Source organism: Phoca vitulina, unplaced genomic scaffold (assembly GCF_004348235.1).
Source record: "Phoca vitulina isolate PV1807 unplaced genomic scaffold, GSC_HSeal_1.0 scaffold2, whole genome shotgun sequence".
In the NCBI taxonomy this organism is placed as follows: Eukaryota; Metazoa; Chordata; class Mammalia; order Carnivora; family Phocidae; genus Phoca; species Phoca vitulina.
The window spans coordinates 21,006,778-21,028,069 of record NW_022589705.1 but is presented as its reverse complement, the minus strand read 5'-3'; the positions used below and the strand labels follow the sequence as shown (position 1 = coordinate 21,028,069).

The 21,292-nt window shown below is 37.8% G+C and overlaps 1 protein-coding gene across 1 annotated transcript in view; it reads right to left on the bottom strand.

The window, feature by feature from the left end:
• DPYD (dihydropyrimidine dehydrogenase) overlaps positions 1–21,292 on the bottom strand; it is a 795,794-nt gene that overhangs the window by 99,450 nt on the left and 675,052 nt on the right. Inside the window, exon 20 of the mRNA XM_032422959.1 lies at positions 18,904–19,083. Coding sequence (XP_032278850.1) covers positions 18,904–19,083 — 180 coding nt within the window. The remainder of the gene's footprint in view (positions 1–18,903; positions 19,084–21,292) is intronic.

Genomic DNA, 21,292 nt, shown 5'->3' with positions numbered 1-21,292 from the left:
CATGATGCTTATATTACAAGGACTGTATGAATGGAAGCTTCACCTGGATAGGGATGAAGATGCTCTCACATCCTTGGCAGGTGTATCTAGGGATTTGCTTGCCATTAAGTATAAACCATTGCCTGGTACCCCGGGCAGTAATGGCCACTAGAAGTCCATAGGAGGTTACTTAGCATAGAAGAATCTGAAGTCCATTCAAATACCTAGCTTCTGCCTAGATGGCTGATTTTATATGAAACTGAGGTGACTTTAAGCGAGGAAGAAGGCATCAAAAGTTTGACTGGGCATACAGCCAGACATCCACAGCCATCTAGACAGACACTGCAGCTGCTAAAGGGGAGGCCCAATGCTGGGGAGAACAAAGCAGTCGGTGGGAGACCAATGCAGACCTTGGGATCCAGGCTTCTCCCCGACGCTCTTCTCCATTACTCTCTGGCTCTCTTTATCGCAAACACTATCAAAGACATAAATCAGCAGACCAGAAGGAATGGGCTCATTAAGGTAATTGGTGGGGAAAATTTATGCATCTAAGTAAATACATGAATTCATAACCCAAACTGGATTTGTTGTACAGGAGCTAAAAGTCAAGTTATCCAGAATAAAGGGACGGAACAGAAGGAAGAAGAGACGAGCCCATGACCTTTGCTGGTAAACAGGGTACTGTATGTGGTGAGGCTCAGTCCAGCTGGCAAGACAAGGCAGTGCATCTAACGCTCTTGATACCAGTGGTGAAGAGCCTGAGGAAAGGGGGTGATGTGCCTGCAAAAACATTGATTCATCCTGAGTCCACCGAATGCAAGTGAGCAAGCAGGTGTCGTGTAATTCCCAGTACAATCGACTGCCACAGGTCACTGCAAGAGGGGTGGAAAGTTCAACTTCTTGCCCAAAGATTAATAGAATCTTAATCTGCTATCTGTCAACCAAGAATCAAATCTAAAGCCTTAGAACCAATGATCCTCTGCACAGGATAATAAGTGGAGGCAGTGAAGTGTAGGAGGCAAGCGGGCAGGTTTCGTGAACACACAGACCTGGGATAGAATGTTGCCTCTGCTCTTACTAGCATGGGAACTTCAACCACTTTCCTAACCTCCCCGAGTCTGTCTTCTCTCAACAGGAAAAAGACAATAATGATTCAAACCTGATAGGCATTGTTGCAAGGATTCAAGGAGGTGACATAAAAAAAGCCCTCAAAACAATATAACATAACAGCCCGTTGAATGTACCTCGTTTTTATTATCATATCTTAATGATCAATTCTACATTTCTTTGGACACCTAACCTTGAAGTCAAGAGCTGACTCTGAGAGCTCTGTCTGTTTCACAAGAGGAACACATACATCACTGAATGGTAGAAGGAAAACTTATCCCGGCTCTGCATTCAGTGGGTACAGTTTAGGGCCCCCCGGGCCCCCTGCAATACAAGACTGATCCCAACGCCAAGATGTGAGAAGATGAGATTCTGTGAGCTAAAGTTCACTGGAACAAAGGAATTCTTGAAGTGGAAGTGCAAACGAAAGTTTTTAAACTAAAGAATCATTTTTATAACCATGGCACAGAGTTAAAGAATGAGGGGAAAGTAGATTTTGTGTCCTACAGAATTTGAAGCACCCTTATTTTCACAATCCCAAGTGGATTGATGTTGTTATTTTTCTTCATAGCCCCTTAGAGTCTAGCAGGGGCAGGAGAAGGGGATTCATAGTGTATAAACCTCGGAGTACCTGTATTAACGAGCAAAAAGTGTTTCTTAGTCTGGTTAACAGTTTTTTTTTTTTTTCATTCTTGAAGTAATAAAACACTTGAAACTCATTGTATTAAGTTCTGATGAGCCTAGAAATGCTAAGAAGAAGGGGGAAAGAAATGATTTGATACAGAGTTATAGATCTGATTTCTGTGTGTATAAAGTCATATATATTTGTTCTTTTTGTACTGATTCTGATAACCTGCCATAAAACTTCTGTTAATGCTAAGAAGAAAGACATAGCTACCGCTATAAATTCACTTAGATATCTCTGCCTTACATATTTTGGTAGCAAATTAAATTTATCACTTCATTATCCCTTCCTGGCAGTTGGAAGTTGTAGACTTTAATGGAAGGTGCCAGGGTTGTTAATAGAATCTTCTCGTCACAGATGAAGGAAATGTAAAAGCAAAACTCACAAAGATTTGATGGAATTTATGCTAAAAGACAACAGCTCCCCAAAGCACAAACTAAGAATGAAACCTGTGCCCTATCAGGGAATGGGATTAATTACCTAACAGATTTTATAACTCTTCTACCACCATAAATAACAATGGAGCAATTTTCACAAGTGATCACTTGGCCACAGCCATTGTCTATAGACTGGAATTAATGAGGACATTTACATAAAACTTAGGCTGTTTTCATCCCTCAAGACACAGTTCATTTGTCCCTTTCTACCTGCTCCTGATCCCCCAGGTTGAGATGGACACTTGTTCCTTTCTGCTTCTATAACTCTGCTGTCATAATCACAGTTATGTTGAGATGAGGTATAGCAAAGTGGTTAAGGGCACAGTTTTTGCAATAAACAGAATGGGGTTTGTATCCTGTTTCCACTGCAATAACGAAACCTCTTTAAGCCTCAGTTTCTACCTTTGCAAAATGGGGATATAAATATATATATATATACACATACACATAGACACACATACACATGTATATGTAAATGTATGTATACATGTATAAGCATAAATAATTATGTAAAGCATTTAAAAAGTTTAGTACCATTATTCTTTATAGTTGACTGTCCCTCAGTGATAAAGGGTTTATCTTTATTCATCACTGAATCTCAATTATCTACCACAATGCCTGGCATGTAACCGATACTCGATATTTGTTGAATGAATAGATTATATATTTAAATGACTAAAATCCAAACTCAAAGTTTTTGAGCTAGGCAGAGATATGTAAAATAAATTCAATTAGTACCAAAAATCAAATCTGTCACAAAAATTGTGTGAGTTCAAAAAAGATATGTGAAAAAAAAAAAAAAAAAAAAGATATGTGATATTTGTTTCCAGCCATAATTTTGTAGGAGATGCATCTTAGGTAATAGAAAGTGAAAAGCAGAAACTTGAAGGAAAAAAAAAATACCAGAATCAAAATATAGTCTTGGACTCTTTACAACTTTGTAATAGCAGTGCCTCATAAAATGAACAAAATGTACCTGAGTGAATGGAAACTCAGCCTAAAGAGTTTTGCCTTTATTTCTATAGATGTAATTTTATTATCCAATAATAAGAGAGCTATTGCAAGACAAAATGACAATGCATATATTAAAGCATTAGAAATGTATCTGACTTACAATTTCCAGACAAATGCCCCACTGGGTTTGTTTGTGTAAGGGTGGGTAGGACAGTAGGACAAAAATGCCTAGCCCTGCATGTAACACCCTATCAGCAGTCAACTTACTGTTCTGTTCTGGGAGCTGTGGCCTCAGGCAAGGCTAGCTTTTGTTAACAGAGGCTGCAGGCACTGGCTGATCCTACAAAGCAAAGCGAGTTGAAGGCCTACCAAAGGACCTAATCAAAATTTTCCATCTTTAAGAAGCAGCTTCTCATTTGCATTGTGATGCCACATCCCTTACCTAGGTCACTTCTCAAGAAGCCAGATGTTGTCCTTCTTGATTTCTAAGCCCTAGCCAGTCTCCCTGATGCGTGGGGCCTGAACTACTTCAATTCCTCACCCAGCTGCCGGCAAGTTGGCAGAGGGAAATAACATTTGTTTATGCCCCCAGCCATCCATTTTCTTTAAGCTGGTTTCCAGCCAAGATTTTTATCAAGGTACCAGTTATTCTTTTCCAGTGGTTAAATTCGTAAGATGTTGAGTTCCCAAAGGCTACCTGATTAAAAGTAATCTGGACATAAAAAATCTTTAGTATTTCTTATATGACATGTCTTACTTTGTCCCTAAAAGTATTGCTGAATGCTTGGCCTCTAATTTCTGTCAGTTAGATGTATGCTTTAAAAAATAAAATTAATTTAATTGATCTACATATACATATACACACAGTACAATTGCACAGACTGCAAGCATACAGTTGGAGGAATTTGGACAAATAAATCTATCCATGAAACTGTCACCCAGTCAAGGTATAGGACATTTCTACCACTCCGGAAAGTTCCCTTGTGTTTTCTTCCAGTCAGTCTCTACTTACCATTGCTGTGATTTCTAATGATATAAATTTTTTCTTCCTACCCTTAAATTCCACATAAATGGCATGAGTTAGTAAGTATTCTTTTGTGTCTGGCTTCCTTCCCTTAACATACTGTTTTTAAAATTCATCTATTTCAAATGTTATGGAAATGTGTTCTTATTTTTCTTGGATAAATACCTGAGAATGGAATTGTTGGTTTTTTAAATAAGAAAACGTTGAAGAGTTTTTCCAAGTCATGGTAGCATTTTATATTCCCACTGGCAAAGTACAAGAGTTCTAGTTGCTCCGTATTCTTGCCAACATTTGATGTTGTCAATATTTTTTAATTTTGGCCATTATAGAGGCTGTAAGGTGGTATCACATTGGGGTGTTTTGTTGCACTTTCTAACGTCACTTAATCATTTTTCTCTGTTTTTCCTTACCCGGGTTTATCAGTTCTTACCTTGTACTACCCTTCACTTAGGAGAGTATCATTCCTAATCATAGGCCAGGCTATCTAAACTATGGTGATGTGCAAGGCCACCTGTGTGATGGAATATAAGTTGGTGACGACAAAAGATACATCTATCAAAGCATTTTCTTGACCCACTCCTACTAAGCTTCCTTTACTTTCCAGGAGGGACAGAATGAGCCACAGTTAGGTTTATCAGAATCTTGGTGAATTAATTAAACAGAGGTTTGCTCAACTTTGGTGCCAAAGGAATAAAGGAGAAATAAAGGCAAGAAAGTGGGGCTATAGAATGTCTGTCCTTCGACTTGACTTTGTCTCCCTTATTCAACTGCTCCCCTGTCTAGGCTTTGACTCCTACCTAACCAGTTAATGCATGCCTCTTAGCTCAAGGAAATTATCCTTGAAGCTCATTAGGATCAAGAGCGTCTCTTATTAATTGATTAAAAGTGAAAAAAAAGCCACCACATTTCATATAATTTAAGCTAAATAAAATTTTAAAACAGTGCAAATCAATTGAACTGTCCTTTCATGTTGCATCCTTCAATCGCTGAATATTCTATATGGCATTTCACAGAAATATGATTTGATTTGAGAACATCTGCAGCAGTCTGGAACACATTTTCCCCTGTACTTGACTTTTAGCTCATTATAGCTCTCAGATGTTCTCTCAGCAATCCTGTGACATATTGGAGTGTTGCTGAACAAACATCAGTGAAGCCGATGCCTTGAGTAGTGTCAATCTCAGTTGAAAATGTTTCAGCTTTCTTAGCATCAACACTAGAAGAATTTAATTAACCGACTAAAACTTTCAAAATGATAGTTAATGCATGTAAGAAATAAGAAATCAGAAAAGTGGGGGAGAGTGGATAAGCGCTTAACCTCCCACAAACTGATGCCTGCCACCTTCAGCCTGCACTAAGGCAGCTCATGAGAAGCCTGGTTGCTCCGTGCAGCCTCCCACGTTTTGCCACGAAACCTCTGGCTTGCTCTACTGCCCCTGTGGAGATGGAGAAGGTGGAGGTGGCAACTGCTGCTGTCATACTCCCCTGGTCCCCAGACAAGGTCAGCTTCCAGCCTCTAATCAGCTCCCATCCAGCTGCTCTCATGTTTTTAGTAGGTGGGGCTGGGAGACCAAGGTCAGAAAAACGCTGTTGGCAGTGACACGGTTTTTTGCCCACTGCTGCTATTACATTAAGGAAGCAGCTGGTGAGATAATGTATGCCAAAGTGCTTTGTAAATTATAAAGTGCTTATATAATTGTCATGGATAATCACTACTGTTGTTTTATTCCTAGGTTGCGGGAAGAGCACTGAGCAGGGCTATTGCATGGCAAAGTCCACCAGAAAGCTGAAGAGATGGGTGTGTAGGGTCCAGAGGTAGGTCTTTGATGAGAATACAAATGTGGAAGATGACAACAAGGAGAGTAAAATTGGCTTCACGGGTCTGATGAGCGCATACGGTAACATGAGAGCCATAAATAGGGGAAGTACAAGGATTTAAGGCCAAAAAAGAGGAGTGGTCCTAAAGATCAAGTCCAAGAAGTTTCTCTCCACACACAGAAATGTTATTTACATCCAGGACTTTGCCACGCTCTCTGCCTTAGCCTGAGGTATTATTCTTCCTACACTTACTAGATCTTAAGTTTCAGATTAGTCTGGAAAACGTTCTCAAACAACCCACCACCCCTGCTATCCTGTGCATATCTTTCTATCACTATAATTATCACTACGTTATAAATAACTCTTTAACTGTCATATTCCACACTAGTCTGTGATCCTTTTAAGGGAGGGCAGTTATGTTATTATTAATATCTGCCTCTATGATGCCTGGCACATGCTAGGTGCTAGCAATTGTCTGCTTGATAAAAAGTAAAGGAGAAACCAGGAGAAAAGAGTACCCAAAGATCAAAGAAGAAATTTCAAATATGAAGGAGTGGTCAACTGTTGAATATAACAAGACCTCATAAAGACTGGGAAACTACTGGATTTGGTGAGAACTAAATCACTGATAACTTCAGCAAGAGCAGTTCTAGTGATCTGGGGAGTGGGGATGGGTAGAAATTGAATTTTGATGGGTTGAAGATAGAAAAACAAGGAAGGAATGAGAGATAGTGAGTGGAGATGACGTTTTCTAGAACCTGACCTTCCTTTCAGAAGAAATTTAGACCCTGTTACTTATTTTTCTCAACAATCCTATGAGATATATATTATTATCCCAAGTTTTTGGATGAGAAAATGGTAGCTAAGAGAAAGTATGCAAGTTGCCCAAGTCCTTACTACTAACAAGAAAGAAGTTATGTAAGGTACATACTATGCTCTGTTTCCTCAGTTGGATTAGGCCAACTGTTGGATATCTTCACATAACTTAGGAAAACCAGGTACAAGGCAAGAATAAACGTGTTCACTGTATGGTTTAGAAAGAAAGGCTCTCCACTATCATCAGAGAAATCGGACGCAGGTTGGAGTAATGTAATGGGAAACTGCATTATGGAATCAGCTGCCAGCAGGTGGGACCACACGCAGAAAGGAAAGTGAAGATCACTAAAGGTGAGCATTTCCATTTTATAATTTTTCAAAGGGCTACCTCTGTAGCCATCAGTCCCTCTGGCAGCAGGTACAGTTATTTGGAACTCTGTGTAATCCTTACCAGCTGATCGTACTGTGGTGATAACTCCCAAATCTGTGACCTAACACAATAAAAGTTGGTCTCTCACTCACAAAAAGTCTGCTGTCTCTAGATGTCCTGTAAGTGGTGTCTCAGCAATCTAGGCCACCCATTTTATGTTGCCACCTTCTCAACATGAGACTCTGGTGTTCACTGTGGCAAAGGAAGCAAATATGGAGAATCGAGTGCCAGCTTAAATGTTTCCACCCAGAATCACATACCATACTTCACTCACATTTCATTGACTAAAGCAAGTCACCTAGTCACATGGAATATCCAAGAGGTAAGGAGATTTGCTTCTCCTATGGAACCAGAAAATGTTAGTGAACACCACCGATGCCTACCACCAACACCAAACACATGAACAGAGTAGAATAATCTTTAAAGCAGGCTTCTTCTGTACTCAATAAATAGAGTACAACTGAATTCTCTTCCTAGGAGGCCTGGATTACCATGAATGTTATGTTTACTTTCATTAGTTTCACTTAGGATCTACATTAAATGGAAACAAAGACTTGGTGATATTTAGGTTCTGAAAGATGACTAGCTTGATGGGTGACATTTTATAGCTCAGATGGACTGGATGCATGCAGAAATTAACTGCCAGAAGAGGATCTAGAGAAGGTTCTATAGTTTGAGATGAAATGGGACGAAATTGATAAGCAGGGAAGACAAGCGAAACGCTTTAAAGATGTATGGCAACAAATCTTCAAAAGGCACAATCTTGACGGTGTTTGCTGTGAACAATCCATAGCACACCAGCCAGCAGGTGTGAGGGACTGGGAGTGAGGTCTTCAGGGCATTTCCGTCAATGAGGCAACTTCACAAGCAGTGCCTGAAGCTGCAAACCAAAGGATTCTCTGAGCAGCATTAGCACATTTCTCTGTGTAGGCTGTAGTCACATCTCAAACACATTTCTAGGCGTCACATGTGACCACGAAGCACAGACTATTAGAGGGTATGGATCTGAGACACCTAATAAAATCACTTCCAGTAGCTATACAGCATAAAATAGAGGGGATATTTAGAAATTAGATGGTTAACTAGATTAATATGGGCAACCTAACAGAGTGATCAGGTTTCTAAGGAGAAGAGGGAAGGGGATGGATATTTCATCTGGATATATAAACTGATTTGGTTAACTGTGAGATTGCTAATTATTCAGTGCAATTAAAGATATCTTGGCCTATCCTTCCTAGGCTTCTAGGGTTTTGGTAAAGCTGTTCAATAGCAGTTATGATCTGTATAATCTGAAAGATAAAATAAAACAAAAACAAAAATAAAAAAACAAAAAACAAAAAAAACCCACAACTAATTATGGCTTGTTTTATTTAAAAAAATTTTTTTTTGGTAAATCAGATCCCCCTTTTTAATTTCAAAAAGTAGATACTTATTTTTTTTTCTCAAATCTTAGATTAGGACAAATTGGCATAAAGCTGAATATAATTAGAATTTCTGTTGACTCTTCATATTATCAAAATGGCTCTTTGACCCCTTTAATTAGCAGAAAATTGTATCTTTTATCTAATGCTCCCTTTATTCAAGTGGGCAGATGAGCTTAAACAGAGATATAACAAATACATATTTTTTTCTCAGGGAGAATCTCAAGGGCATAGCTCAGAATTAGAGAGAGATATTTTGCCTTACTCCATAAAATCAGGATTAGGAAAAAAGCTAACTGGTTTGCAATAAATGTGCACTGATTTTATAGAGTTCTTAGGAGGGAGGGTAGGGGGGGTGAGTTCAAGGACAGTATTTGAATTCAAATTTCATCTTACATGCTTATAGTAATGCTTTCTTTATAAATCCTCAATCTCCACCCAGAACAAGAAAAATCCTGAGTTTTTTTTTTTTTTTTCCTAGCTTAAAAGTAACATCAAAATTAATGTAGGTAAGTGTGTTGAAGATGGGAAGTACTTTTACACAAGTTCTACGTGTATAATTAATATTGATAATGTGCATTCTGATTAAAGCAGTATATTTGATGGAGTATGAGGAATTATACTTAACCACTTACTTTCATGAAAGTGACAAAAGAATAATCACATCTGTGCTTGGCAATTAGATATCTGTTTATGAATGACGAGAAATAAGAAATCATACTTTTTAAAAGCATGACAGATGAAGGCAAAGCATGGTGGGATGCTGGTAAAACAGTAAAAATGTATGGTTTATATTTTATTTCAGGCATACAATGGTGGATTGCAATGAGGCAGCTGCAGTGGTTACAAAGATTGCAAAGCTCAATGCTGCCCAAATTCCTAGATTGGGCAAATGGTCAGTGCTCCACACTCAGGGAAGTGGGAAGCCATATTCTGCCACATCTTATCCTGTGTCCATGCTGATGGAGGTATTGCCACTTATTCGCACACCTCTGCTGGACTTGGCTTTGGAGCATAATCTTTTTCTATACACTGCTGCTGGCAACCACTACCAACTGATGGGAGTTGCCCTGTGAAATAAACCCACTTACCCCTGAGATGGGAAAGAAACCATTCTGGGAAGGCTGATAATGGCACAAACTATTTTGGTGATAAGCAAAGCAGAACTACCTCATTCCATAACATGAGAGACTCCTACCAGCACCTCCCCTAGTGGTTCACTTTAAATTCTGGTATCGTTACTATGATTTGCCAACAGTAATAGGCTCCTCCCTTCTACCTATTTTAGGACCAACGATGGACCACTCGTGCTATTTTACTGCCTAAACCCCAAATTAACAAATTTATTTCCATTTTACCTGGAAAGCGAACACTTCTGAATTATTTAGAAGCTTTGTTTCTGTTTTTGTTTTTTGTTTTTTGTAAAGGAGAGTGCTTCAAAGGACAAAGATGCAAGCTTTTGACCAGATCAAATAAAACTAAGCTACCTAAATCATGTTATCAGTAGAAGGCGAAAAGAAAGTATAAAAATAACGTGGAAGTATCCCATATACAACTTACCCCAATATTTTTGTATGTCTACTTATGTTCTATGTATGTATCTATGTGGCTACGTATCTAGCTGTCCATCATCTATTTTAGAATTAACTATAACAATACTGGGCATGTACAGAATGCCTGCTTGTTATGTGCTATACACTTTACATATGTAATTTCTAGTCCTCACAAAATACTGGTGAAACTGGTATCATTATCTCAATTTGCCAATACAGGAATAGAGGATTGTGTGATTCATGTAGCTGACCCAAGTTCAGCCAGCAGTAAGCCACTGGGCCTGGATTCTAGACCTGCTAGACTCTAACACTGTGCTCTTTTCACTATAGCACACTGACTCCTTTGTGGGATCATTAAACATTAATGAGATGATTAGACACTCAGAACTACAAGAAGGGGCTATCAAATCTTATTCAACAGTTTTTGCTTCTAAGTAGGAATAATCACCATTTATAAACAGGTGTCGGCCCTATTCTTTAAGGATACTTGGCATTTCAGCATTCTACCTAAGATACTACTCAAACCATCTGATGATATTTAGAGATGTAGATAAGTCCCCTAATATCTATGCAGTAGACTCTGATTTGGTAATCCTGGAAAATTTGAACTTCCAGGAACTGGAGCTTTGTTTTTTTGGTTTTTGTTTATTGAAATGAGCTCAATCAATAAAAATATTTAGCCTCATGCAGTCTGGCTCGTCATAGAAAGTGATCTTAATAATACTGCTTCCGGTTTCAGTCAGTACCCAAGTAACTGAAGAAATGTAGAATGTCATCTGGAAGTTTTCTAACAATGTAAAGTACCCAACTGGAAGCCTCAAAGAGAATAACCACAGGGATTCAAAGCTGCACTGGGAGAAAATAACATGGACGAGAACCACAGGACTGTAAGATGAACCTGAAGGAAAATGGCTTTCATCTCCCTCACTCCCTCTTTTCTGGGCTAGCTCTGCAAGTGGTATTAGAGAAAAGAGGGAAAAAAAAGTTATCACAGATGGATGAAAGTTAGCTGCAAGAGCCTACAGGTAGGTCCCTCACCATGGACTTTTCATTTTAAGATTTCCATATACTTATGATGAAAATAAATTATTTCATATTATTCCAGTTTACATTTTTTAAAGTATTGTATACATTTATTCTGGTCACGAGTTCTTTGTGAGATGTAAATATCAATAATATTTTCTCTCATTCTGTGACTTGAATTTTCATTTACTCAACTGTGTCTTTTGATGACCAGAAGTTAACCTTGATGAAATGTAAGTTATCAATTTTTTCCTGTTGGTTAGTGCTTTTGGCATCCTATCTAAGAAATTTTTCCTTATCCCAAGATCATGACGCTATTTACTTATGTTTTCTTTAAAATTTTTACACTTTTATATCTATCATATGTTTAAAACTACTTTTGTGTCCTGTGTGAGGAAAATACGAGGTTCCATTAATTTCAGCACCATTTATTGAAAGAACTTTCCTTTTTCCATTGAATTGCTTTGGCATCTTTGTGAAAAATCAATTGAGTATATATGTGTGGGTTTATTTCTGGATTTTCTATCTGTTCCAGTGATCTATTGGTCTATGCTGACACTAAAACATGCTTGTTTGATGACTATAGGTTTATAGAAAAACTTGAAGGCAGATAGTTCAAATCCTCAAGCTTTGTTCTTTTTCTAGACTGTTTTGGTTATTCTAGCTTCTTTAAATACCAATGAAAATTTTAGAGTCAGCTTGTCGACTTCTACAAACACATCTATTGGGATTTTGATTGGGATTGTGCTATATCTACAGATTAATTTGGAGAGAACGTATTTCTCCATTGATTTTTTTTCTCATTATTTTTTCTCAGAAATCCCTTATAGTTTTGAGTGTGTGGATATTGCATACATGCTAATTTGCTGCTAAGTATTTTGTGGTTTTTAAATGTTATTGTAAATGGAATTTTAAAATTTAATTTTCTGGTTGTTCATTGTTTCTATTGTTCATCTAGAAATATGACTGACTTTGTATATTGTCTTTGTATCATGAAACTTTCTTTAGTTCATTTATTGTTTTTAATAGTGTTTTATAGCTTTTTTGGGATTTTTGATGTATCCAATATTACCATCTGCAAATGACAGTTTTAGTAGGTTTCCAATCTGGATGCCATTTCTTTCTTTTTATGTCTTTACTACACTAGTTAGGACATCCAGTATAATACTGGATAGAAGTGGTGAAGGTGGACATGCAAGCCTAGTTCTGGATCTTAGAAGAGTAAGTTTATTTATTTGCCATTTAAATATGGTATGTGTTGTAGAATTTTTTGTACATGTCCTTTGTCAAACTGAGGATGTTACCTTCTATTACTAGGTTTTTAGTATGAGTGGATGCTGGATTTTTGTTAAATGCTTTTTCTGCATCTAAAGACTTGTATCCAGAATATGTAAAGAAAATTCAGTAAAAAAATAAGCCCAATTTTTAAGCAGGCAAAAGATTTGAATAAGTACTTCACAGAAAAGGTATATGGATGGCCAATAAGAAAATGAGGAAGTCTTTATTATCATTAGTTTTCTGGGAGATGGAAATTCAAATCACAATGAAATACCAATGGACATGTACTAAAATGGCTCAAACTAAAAAGACAGAGAATACCAAATGTTGGCTGGAATGTGAAAGAACTGAAACACCTACCCACAGTTGGCAGGAGTATAAACCGGTACAACCACTATGAAATCTGTTAGCAAGTTTCTTCTAAAGCTCATACATCACTTTATGACGCAGACACTACACTCCTAGGTATTAGTCAAGAGAAATGAAAATAGGTGTTCACAAAAACAGTTATGGCTGAATGCTTATTTTAGACATATTTATAATACTGGATAAGTGAAAATAGCTCAAATGTCATTTTGAATGAATAACCAAATTGTGATATATTTATTCAATGGAATATTATTCACCAATAAAAAGAAATGAGTTACTTAACACCCACAACAACATGCATGAATCTCCAAACCACTGGAGTGGTTGAGGAAAGCCAACCACACACACAAAAACATACATTCTGTGGAACTCTAATTATATAATGCTACAGAATATGAATGAACTAATCTATGATGATATAAACTAAATTGCATTTACTTCTAGTAGTGGGGGGGAGGGAGAGATAATGACTGGAAAGGGGCAGAAGGAAGTCTTCTGAGATGTTGGCAATGTCTGATACCTTGACAGAAGTGAGGATTTCATGGATGTGTGCATTTGCCAAAACTCATCAAATGGTTCATTTAAGACCTGTGCATTTTTCTTTATGCAAATTATATCTCAATTTGGAAAAATAAAAAGTATGAAAATGTAAATAGCATGGAAGACAGAAAACTTTTAAAGTTATAAATGGGAGGTACTACTCTCCGCTTCGAAGACTGTTGTTATTAGGCCTTTTCTAATGGTCATGCTCGTGACGTCATACGGTCCTTTTGGACAGTTCTTTGTTCTCTGTGTTGGGTAACATGCCAGAAACAAATAAATAGATGGTTAGATATTTGCATATAAAATGTCACAACCAGATAGCAATAGTTTTCTAAAATCATATCACTCGTGGCTCTAAAATAACATGATAATGATGTATCTGGTCAAATGGACACACATGTTTTTGTTTCTATTATCAAAATAAAGCCTTGTTTCAAGAGGTGCTATACAAGCACATTGACAGTTTTTCTGATTTTATCCTAATGAAAGCTTTTTAATGAGCACAGATTATATTCACTTTTAGTATCACTGATGTGTATTTCACCATGTTCTAATACCTACTGAAAGTAATTTGGCACATTTGCTGTTTCTTTGTAAAATCTCTGCTATTCTTGAAAGGGACTAGCTAGAATTTTAATTATAAATTGGGTTTCTTTTTTCCTCCAAATAAGGACACTGCAGACAGTTTATGCAGTTTAATTCTATAAACATGTAGCATTGTGCTAGGTGCTTGAAAATTCAAATATAAATAAGACATCATCTCTGTTTTCAAGATGCTCATAATGACCTCAGTGATGGACAAGAAGACATGTAACCAGAAGATAATAAAACTGCAATATCAATTGAGAAATGAGGGCCTCAATTTTCCCAGACAGAGAAGAGGAGGGTCATAGATGACTTCACAAAGGAAATGACATTTAAAATACATCTTACAATAAATAAGTGATTGATCACTGTATTTATTCAGCAATTCAGCTAGCACGCCATTGCTCCTAAGAGTAGATGTTGGGTCAGACACGGGCACATGGTGTGTGGTCTCGGCCCTCGAGAAGCTTAGACTCGAAATACATTTTGCTAAGTCAAGAAGGAATAAAGATTGCTCACCTGCCTATCTCACTCCACTCTGACTTCTTTCCATCTCATTTTACCAAACTAGGCTTATACATGAAATAGGACTTTAAGTTCAAAGTTACTTTTTCCTTCTTACACTCGTTTAATTTCTGATGTGACGGGAAAAGCAATGGGTTGGTAAGTCAAATGACCACCAATTTTTAATGCTACCACTTAACTGTTTTCTTAGAGTCCATTTGTCATTCATTGACATAAGTGGCATTTACTGAGCCCTTACTGCGTATCAGTAGGTGTCCAAGGAATTGGGAAGTGGGCTTGCTGTCTAGTAGAGGAAAAAGACATTTAAAAGTCCAAATGCTGTGTGATATTGTTACAACTAAGGCTGAAGACGAGAAATTAATTCTGGTGTAGAGATCAAAGAATAATTTAAAAAGAGGAGGGAGTGCTTGCGAATTTCTCTCCAATGAGTGGGAAAGACATTCTAGATGTAGGGAACAGAGAGTGAAAATGCATGCAAACCCCAACCAGTCAGTAGTTTTGGCCTGTGCTGTTTCCCTTTTGAGGGCTCTTGCTTAGCAATCCTACTCTCATCCCAAGCACAAAAAATGTGAAGTCATTTCCTTCCATGCTTTTTGATTGCAAAATTTTCTGTTCTAATCTTGGAGCACCCAATTTCTTTCATATTTCCCAAGCAAATAATCTCAACATACTGTGGTTTGCCACATCTAAAAATTCCAAATACTAGTATTTTATTTTCTGATATCACTAAAATATATACTTTGCCTCCACCTCTATGGATAAAGTTATACTTGCAGTTGTATTCTCAATTAAATATTCTTCACAACCCCTTAACCAAAATCCTTGGGGCCAAATATATCTCAGAATTCAGAATTTGGCGGCGGTGGGGGGGGGGGGTGCTTTAGAAAAGTAAAATGGTGCACATGCCACCTTTTACCTAATACCCCCAGAAAGATGTGGGGTAGCAACCTGGAATCAAACACATTAGTCTCTCTGCAGTAAACACATAAATGTTCACTCTAGAAAGAATAAATAAAAATTAATAATAGCCTCACATCAGTTCAGGTCATGTGTGCTGCCAAATGAAACACTGGGTTTCAGCACTTTTTGGATTTCAGAATTATTAACGAGGGACTCCGGACTTATATTGTGACTATCTTCATTTGATAGTTTTAGAAAGAGATTTGGAGAGATGAATTAACTTGTCCAACTTGCTTACCTAGTTAGGTAATGAAACATCATGCAAACCCACCAGTCTTACTCTGGACTCCACTAGCAACCTCTGTCCTATATGTGGCAAGTGACCACTTCATTTTCACTGAGCTGCCTAGGTTTTCACCAGGGGGAAGGAGGCATTGAGATTACAGAGTTTAAAGTAACTGGGCGCTCTGCTGCTGAGACCCTTCCTTTCTGAAGATCCTGTGAATAGTCTCTGCTTCCTTATCCTCACAGATTTCCTCAGAGCTGATGTTACGTCTTTGATGGCAAAGCGTCTCTGTCCTCCCGATTCTTTTTGCTTACATGTCTTGGACCTAACTGCTGCACAAATTCCCTGCCCCTGCTTCCTTATCACGTACTTTCAAAGCACCGGCCATTCAGAACTCAGTACGCTGTTTCTCTGGACTTCCTCGCCTGATTCTCTATTTGACTTCTCTTCCAGCTCAACATCAGTGCCAGCTTCCTCCATCAAGAAAAGCTCGTGTTGTGCTCACAGCTAACTTCTCAATCTCTAATGATATTCTGTTGCTATTATCTTCTTTATTACTTTTGGCAAGGTGGATCCTTGGATCCGTCCATCAGAACCACCGCGTGCCAAGGCACATTCCTGGACCCGCCTCTGACCAACTGAGTCAGCATCTCGGAGTGGGGCCAGGGAATCTACATTTTTCACAAGCATGCCCCATGATTTTTAAGCACCAGCAGTTTGAGACCCACTGCTCCGCAGTGTGGCAAAGCCGGCTGCTGCTCTTCGTATGGGGTTTGCTCTCATGCTGGCGGGTACAGATGTATACGACTTGCACCATAAGAGCAGAGCAAACTATAAATGACTGACTTCTTTGCCTTTCCAAAGCCACCTGAAGAAACATTGCTTGGGAAGTTTAAAGAATTAATAAGTGAGGGTATGCAAAGGGAGAGTATATTAAAGATACTAATTACTTAAAAGATAACACAATTAATTTGGCCAAATCCTTGTTTCCATAGCTAATGTCTCATTTTCTCTCCATCTTCAAACACCGTATTGTAATTGGTTTCTTCTACATTTCTACTCTAATTTATTCTGGCCTGACCTCTGAGTAAAAGATTAAGTAGAGTAACAATTGTACTTTCCAAACAAATCTTTCCTACCTAAAGAAGCCAGCTACTTCTAGCGGGTCCTTCTGAAAAGGGTCTACATCACCTCTTGTTTTCCCTGTAACATGAAAACACTATAAAGAACAGCATCCTATTCTTCAGCTAATGAGAAAACAATATGACTTGTTTTCAAAGATATATGCACACACACCAGCAACACCATGAAGGAACAGTTAGGAAGCCCCCTGTACCTTGGATCCAACACACTCTGATTCACTGTTAGAGACATTAAGCTAAAGGGGACCCTCGCCTATTGTTTTGGTCATGTCAGCCCACCCCGAGTCTATTACCAGACCAATTGCTAGTTCCTCAGCTTAGCGTTGAGCACTGAATCGCTAATATAATCACACAGGCAAAATCTATGTGAAAAAACTTTGTTTTTTTTAAATGATAATGCTGAAAATGACACAGGATTTTGATGAAAGCTGGGCTCACCAAAAAAAAAAAAGTCAGAATCTAGATTCAAACTATCAGAAAATCAGTTTCCACTTATATCATTGACACAAGTGTCTCCATCATTATTCATCTTTTATTTGAATATGTAAGTTTTGAAATGAACGTGGAAGTCCTTTAAAGACAAAACAGCACAGTGCAAAGCAGCTACTTACATTTCAGCTTACAGGGTGACCACTCGAATTTGAGACGATGCTTTTACGGAACGGTCATAAACTATCAAAACTATCTTGTCAGAACCAATTTACTTAGGATATTTACACTGAATGAGTATAAAGTTATTTGTGAGAAAAAAAATTTTTTTTGCTATGAACAAACTCCAGATATTGATGGTCATTGATAAAGGCAAGAACACTCACTGTCTAAATACTGCAGACTCAGTTTATGATAATATGATTAGTTACATTAATAATGCTGCTTAGGCACAGTCTTGCTAATTACAATATTATAAATATTAATGCCACCCACTCCTTTTTCTGTTTGATTGCCACTCACGGAGTCATTCATCACGGTATTTTCTAGGAATTCACACTGTAAGATTTTATTTCTTTCTCCCTTTTGTTTTTCATTACTGGACTTGCAATCATGCACGTTATTTTTCAAGAAGCCCTTATTTTTGGCTACCTGGGAGGGGAGTGATAGTTTCCATTAAAAGTAGCCAAATGTAAGTCAGTTATATGATGTTTCTCTTCTTTCAGAGTCCCTAACCCTGCCATCCAAAGCAGAGTATCCAGGGTTTTTGTTTTCCATTCTTTCTCATGTGACCTGTTTCAAGTTAAGATTCATTTGAATTATTAAATGCTTCCTTAAAGAATCTTTTTATACTTGCCTTTCTTTTTTTTTAAAGTTAATTATTGATGTAGTGACAAGCTGAAAAGACTAAGAATTATAATTTTTTCCTCCCCTCATTCAGGACTCAAGAAACGTCTTCTGACAATGGTTGTCTATTTAGAATAATACAAAGGAAATACAAAGGCAAAATGCTGAATGTTGTTTTAGAAAAGATTTGCTAAAATCACTGTATTATACAAAATGTAAATGTAGTATATATTTCTCTGAAAATAGCAGTTAGTGAGAAAGTTGGGACATAACCTTTTGAGCCCAGGTTTAACCACATGGCAGAAGCAGTTACAAAAGATACTGATTAGATTTTAATTTTAAAAACTTCATCATATTATTCAGGGCTCCAGTGATTTGATTGTCTTGAAAATAGAAAGGTAATGTTATAATTTCCAGAGCTTGTTAAAGAATAAAGAAATCTCCAGCCTCCCACTGGAAAGAATGCCAGTCATCACCACAGTAAGCAAGAATTTGGAGGCACTTTACACTACAGACTTCAATCTTTTTTTCCTTTATGTGACCTTGTGTTATATTGGTTTTATAAAAATGTAACTCACAGACCTATCATATAGCTGTAATCAAGCCTCCTTCAGAACGATTCTACTACAGAAATAACATCCAAAAGGCACTGTGTTTCCTCTGTTAAGGAGATGGTAGGAAGGAAAACAAGACCTGATATAGAACGTGACCGAGGTAGAGTTCCTAAGGACAACAGGAGAAGTGAGTCCATACCTTTCCCATGAGTTCAGCAATACGGGGAACTGGTTTCCCTTTCTGGTGACTCACTGTAGGTGGACTCTGCCCATCCCAGTCTTGTAGTTCTTCAATGCTTTTCAGATACAGCAGGGCTTTGAGGCCAGTGCAGTAGTCTTGGATGACAGTGAAATCCTGATTCTGAATAGCACTGCATACCTAGAAAAGATGGAGCAATCAACCACACGTCAACCTAAGAGCTAATTCTCCAAATGGACTCACTTTGCATTTATTCAAGAAAACTGATTTATGTTCCAGGCTCTGTCCCAAGCATGGTATATCAATCATTACGTGAGGATGGGAGTGGGGGTGGGGAGGGAGGGACTGTGAAGGGGCACAAGGAAACTTTCAGGGACAGCGACTACTTTCATAAACTCGATGTGGTGATGGCCTCACAGACGTATGCGTATTTCAAAACTGGCCCAGCTTGTACACTTTAAATATGTGCAGTTTACTGTATGTCAGGCAAACCTTAGCACAGCTGTAAAAAATTAGACCCAGTCAGTTGCATTTATAAGGAATCCAATTTAGCACAGCATAAGAAATGACATTTTAACTCTCTCCTTTTCCTTCCATTGGGATGTACCGCCTGGAGGTAGTTCTCATGTCCAGAGGTGGTCATGCCGAGGCTGGAGTGCTGTTCATCAGTTAACTCAACCACCCCTGACCCCTGTCTCCCTCTTCAGCCTTGTCTACTGTTGTTCTTCTTTTTGTTCACAATGCTCCAATCACCCAAGTCTTTGCTCTTTTCCTCACGTCTGCCACATTCTTTCTTTGCCTTGAGACTTTTTCGTAAGATCTTGCTGCCTAGAAAATTTTTCCCTTCTACCCATGGTTGACTACTGGCCCTTGCTCATATCATGGTAAATATCACTTCTTTGAGGAGGCCTCCAAGAGCCCAGAATAGGTTAAGGCCTTCAGTTACTACTACATTTTTTCCTTATAACTATTGTATTTGATGTACAGCTCACTCCCCAAACAGGCTAAAGCTTCAGGAGGGAAGAACCTGCATTTATCTTGGTCACCATATTATCCCCAGTGACTAGCAGAGTATGTGTCACTTACTCTGCTCTTAATAAATATATGTTGAATGCCTGGATAATTTAGAAGAGATATTTTAATTTGAGTGACCATATGTCAGAAAATAAAGAATAAAAAAATTCTAGAGTAAAGGAAGGCTGAATCTGAAAAATTAGGATCCTTCCAATAAAAATAAACTTGAAAGACTGTGCTGGGATTTGAGTTAGAGCTGGAATTTGATGGATTTAGATAAACACTTCTAGGTTAATTATTACCAAAGACACCTCAAAAAGCAGGAACAAAAATCCTTCATTTCCTATTCTGAAGTGCTGTATGTTACTACAACGTAGAAAAGAGAACGGAATAAGCACTAAATACAAAGAAGAATATTTTCTATGAAGCCCATTACATTACATTAAAAAAAATTGTTTCTTAGGAAGAATAGTTTGAGCATTAATTAGGCCTCTTACAACTTTCTTAGAGTTGATTTTTTTGAGAACAATGATGAAAAACATCATTATAATTTCCTCCACAGGATGTTTTTTAACTGTAAGTCAACTAATGCCTTACTTCACCTTCTTTGTTCACTGTGAGATTCCATTTTTTTGTAGTATATGCTTACGGGTATAATTTTACTTTAGTCTTAAAACAATTCACCATATGACCATAAGACATCAGATTTTGAAAATCACATCATAGTATGTTCTTTATGGGATGTTCATGATTGTTGTAAAAACCTGCTTGCTAAAAGGAATCTAGATACTTTTTAACATATGAATAGTAATGTTTAATCTCATTTATCCTGAGTTGTCCAGTGAGAAGATAAAAAAGTCACTAATTCTCTTAATCCACAAACATGGCACAATTTGTATATGGTTGATTTAGCCCCATGGGGCTGGAGTGGTCAAGAGCAGACTTGGTGTATTTTATTTTATTGTATTATTTTTTAAGGAAGTAAATTAACATAGACTTGGTGTATTTTAACTATGGAAGAACATGGTGGGCCCGAAGACTGGGAAGACTACCTCTTTCCTACCCTCTCCTATGTTCCATCCTATAGTGCTAGTGTGTAACATAATTGGGAGCTATTCTGAGTAGGTGAAGGGAACATAAAACCTCAAGAGGGAGGAGAGACTATAACATGGTGACTGAACGTGGCTGGGATGGTGTGCTATGCTGGAAACACTGAAAGCCACCAACAGACATGGGTATTTGAGGGGATCACTTCAGATAAGTTTCATCATAAGGCAAATGTCACACTATTTATATACCTTTCTAACATGAGTAATTTAATTTCTACTTTCTGATAAGATTAAACTTATTAATTTTCCTGATAGAAGGTCTGATC